This window comes from Ruditapes philippinarum, unplaced genomic scaffold, assembly GCF_026571515.1.
Source record: "Ruditapes philippinarum isolate M1 unplaced genomic scaffold, ASM2657151v2 ctg25100_1_1_1_1, whole genome shotgun sequence".
Lineage (NCBI taxonomy): Eukaryota > Metazoa > Mollusca > Bivalvia > Venerida > Veneridae > Ruditapes > Ruditapes philippinarum.
Genome location: NW_026859701.1, coordinates 1 through 4,412, shown reverse-complemented (window position 1 = coordinate 4,412; position 4,412 = coordinate 1). Strand labels below are relative to the sequence as shown.

Genomic DNA, 4,412 nt, shown 5'->3' with positions numbered 1-4,412 from the left:
ACTGTTTACATTATCAGAATAAAAACATTTACTCCAGTCTGCTTGGCCTAGTTTTTCAATAAACAAATCTTTACTATAATTTTTTACACATCAAACTTAAGAGAAATTATGTTTTGAGAAACTTTGCTTGCTGATTTTCCTTGTACAAAAAGTCAAAAAGTGATCACTAAGACCAATAGAAATAACACCATATTGACTTAGCCTATCTTTTGAATTGGTAATGATATGATCAATTATACTTTTGCTTGATAAAGTAATTCTAGTGGCTTCAGTAATGATCTGTTGTAGATCAAAATTTTTCAAAATGCTAGTGTAGGATTTAAAAATTGCATGCAATATAAACAAATAAAACAAAGTTACATGAGGAGTAGGTTTTTTTAAATTGCATGGCAAACTTTGATTTTGCTTGCAGTTGAGGGGTGGTGAATTGGTGAGTCGACAGTAGATGAAAACATCAGGGGAAGTGGGGTATCAAATACTAAACAAATGAAATCATAAAAAGACTATATAAAGATTAAAATGATTTTGAAATCATATTGTATAACTCACACTTTTATCCATGTTAAATGATAAACCTGCAGCCTCAGTATCTTCGTCAGTGGCTGACAGTATCAGAATAACGTCCCCAGCTTTAGAAGTCTCTAATAAATCTATAACGTGGTCATCAGCTGTTGAGTCGGGATTTGGCTTGATCCATACAGGTTTTTTAGCTGTAAAAAATTTGAAAGATTCATCATGTATTTTAACATAAATTACGGCCATTGGTTTTTGTGTTAAGCATGTGAAGGCCCAAATTACACTGTATCATACAATTATGCAATAACAACATTATCAACAACAACAACAATAATAATAATAAATTTAATAATAATAATAATTAAAAGCGGATAAATAAAATGACGAAGAATATAATGCGGATGTAAGCTTATTATGTGTATTGTAAACAACTTGTTTTACGCAGCCTTTTCAAAATCTTTACAGCAGCTCCATCCAATGTATATATATATATATATATATATATATATATATATATATATATATATATATATATATATATATATATATATATATATATATATATATATATATATATATATATATATAAACATTTTCATTCAGTATTATGTTTAATGTCTTTTTAAAACGTTTCTTTGCATATATACACTCACGATTATCCAATCAAATGTATCGTTTACGTTTAAATAATGATGATTTAATTATTTGTTCGTCGTGCGATTTGTTTAAAGTAACATTGTCAATTTATTTTTCAAAAAGTTTTGGGACGGAATGTCGGAATTAAAGACGGAAAGAGTTAAAATTTATATAATTTGTTACGTAGGCCTACATGGCATATATTTTATCTGTGCAACTACCAAATTTGACTGTGAACAAATAATCTTAATGAACTATCTTATGCTAGCGAAACACAAATGCTTAAGATGAGGCTGTTTTTGGTTATGTCGTATGTATACACAGTTCTACTTTAGTTATACATATGTCTTCTGACCACAAGTGATAAAAGTTGTTATTTTGACCTCGCCATTTCGTCATTCATGATATCAGGAAACTGTATTTCCTTATCTTTTTTTAATAGTTTTTGTGTAATTACCATATAGCGTCATAAATTAATGCACAAGTTTTAAGCACTTCTTTATTATGCGTCAGATAATGTTTTAAAGTGTAATTGCTACATTTTCAAAACCAGATGTGTACTATATGTGTTACATTGGACGCGAGGATATTAAGGAAACCAATAAAGAAAATGATTATATCTCAGATGAAATTTTGCTCTTTACTATAACGTATTTATACCTTCCATAAATGTCTCTGTTCTCTATTGATGGAAGTGTCGATGGGGCTTTTGAAGAATATAATATTAACGCTAAAAACAGTCGTAAGACACAGTGTGAGCAGGCTTTTATTTAAAATTTAGAGGTATTTATTACATGCATTTCGGTGGTTTATAGAAAAACATCAGTGATATAAAACTGGTAATTTCACTGTTTTAAACAGTTAAATTATCAATTTGATAATTTCACTGTTTTGAATTTTAGCCCCTTACGTTGTTTAAGTGAAATACCAGCGTACACAGTACTAGGAACCAACTTAATGACGTGACGTCGTAAATGACGTCACGTTGTATTATTATTTGGCGCGCTTTTCATTCAGTATTAGGTTTAATGTCTTTTTAAAACGTTTCTTTGCATGTAATAAAAAGAAAATTTGTTTAGTTTAGTGTAAGATAGAAATATATTTCACCTTGTAAACACCAAAAGTTCATATTTTACTCGTGGCTGCGCCACTCGTGAAATATACCTTTTGGTGCTCACTCGGTGAAATATATTCGATCTTACACTGAACTAAACAAATATCCTCTATATAACCACGACAAAATAATTTTACAAAACGTACGCTATACAATCTGAGTACTTCAAGTGCATAAATTTTATATGAACAATATATAATACAACAAACAAATATTTGATAAAATGCATTTATTATATTCTTATAGAAAAATTCCGATCAGTCTCTAAACATTATGAACATCCGACGTAAAGTCATATGACCCTATAACAGAAAACCAATTTCGATGCCATTTGCTTTAATCGAATTCAAAATACTTATTTTTACAGTTATAAAAGACTGAATCAAAGTATGTTTTTAAACTTTTTTCTATAACCCAGAATTTCATGAGATCAACTATCTGACTTATTAAAAATAATTGGTCCAAAGTAGAAGGTTTATAATGTCATAAATAATTTTGTGAATAGTATGTAGCATCCTTATTGACAACAAACCACAAAATAATTATATAAAAATGGTGTCACATTACACATCTGTATATAGCAGATAATGTTAGTTATAATACTGCACGTTTGTAACATCGGGTTTCATTGGATTATCGTGATGTGTAGTTTTATTATCCTGTTATTTAAATATCTGTAACATAATATAAATTTTTGTATATATATATAAAATAACCCCAACATGTTTGACCTTTTTTATTAAAATGAAGAAAATCTATTCTTTCATGATGCGCCACTAAACGATAACAAGATTTTATTTTCTTTGCATATTTACAAGACAAAGTACAAAATAAGTTTAAATATTACATAAAGATTTTATCACTGACTATATGAGTAAATTAACGTTTCAAATAAAACCATAACACGTAAAAGTAATATAGCAGGATATTTACGTTCTTCTGGTAATCCCTGCACATTTATTGTCACTGTAATAGTAGCTTCAGTGTCGGCCGTTCTTGGATAGTAGTATGCACTGTGGAAGGTAATGAACAAATAAAAAAACGAAAAAAAGAAAAGAAAATGCGTTATGGTTGTAGAAATGAGAATCGTAAAAATGTATTTTACTCTTTTTTCAATTTTATGGACGAGTATATTGAAGAGATATGATTACTGTCACAGAATATGCAATAAAGCGTACTTTTGTATATCACCGCAGGCAAAATTAGATCTCATTTGATGTTCACTTTATAACAATATATAGGTTAAAATTAATGTTCTAATGTCCTTTATGTATAGGTTTTAATTTCTGATGTCTAATGTATCCGTTCGTTCATTCATCAACATTAGTTTTCTTTTTTTTCTTCACTCACTCACTCACTCACTCACTCACTTATTCACTCACTCACCAACTCACTCACTCACTCATTAAGATTTAATTTCATTTCATTAATGCTGATTACCAAACACTAAGCGATACACAATTATGCGTTATTTGAAATCGAAGAAGTCTGAAAACAATTGCATGCTATTTGCATTTAAGAACAATATTATTACCCAAGAATCACTTGATACTGAGATGCTTTGATATTATTCTTTTCACACTTGATCATTTTTTCGGACGAAAAATGATCTGTCACACTGAACGCACTATCGTCCGGTGATTCAGACACTTTTCTAAAATAAAAAGCAAAATCATAAGAAACAACAAAATAATGAAATGGATAAGTTTAGTTTAATTAAATTATTTTAAGCTCGATTGCGAAACAAGTTCTTGCAACTTATATTGGTCACTTTCGAGCCGGCTTCCTGGAACAAACAAGTACTGGTGTCATTTAAAGAAACATGGTCGTGACCAAAGTAAGGCTCGAACCGATAATCCCTGGGGATTACACACAAACTTAAACTTGATTAATGAACACATCTACATATGTACAAATAATTAACTTTGTTCATAATTAAATGAAAATTGTTTATTTTTTATTGAGTTTAGAAATGTAATTAGCACAAACATCACAGTAAAGTATATATCCACCAACCAAGCCTATGTCTTATATATTTCTATCAGCAAAAAACAGATATGAATAATTTCATATAATCAAGATTACATTATCATGTCAATGATCAATGATTTTTTCTGAAGTGGATAAGGCTTGTTATGGATTTTTC

At 29.1% G+C, this 4,412-nt stretch overlaps 1 protein-coding gene across 1 annotated transcript; it reads right to left on the bottom strand.

Moving 5' to 3' along the window:
* Positions 1-459: 459 nt before the first annotated feature.
* On the bottom strand, positions 460-3,930 carry LOC132757565 (uncharacterized). Its single transcript, XM_060748881.1, has 3 exons — positions 3,801-3,930; positions 3,200-3,279; positions 460-710 (listed from the first exon to the last, which is right to left on the bottom strand). Exons 1-3 carry the CDS (start codon positions 3,854-3,856, stop codon positions 532-534), a joined length of 315 nt encoding a protein of 104 aa, XP_060604864.1. The 5' UTR covers positions 3,857-3,930; the 3' UTR covers positions 460-531.
* Between the last annotated feature and the right edge of the window lie 482 nt (positions 3,931-4,412).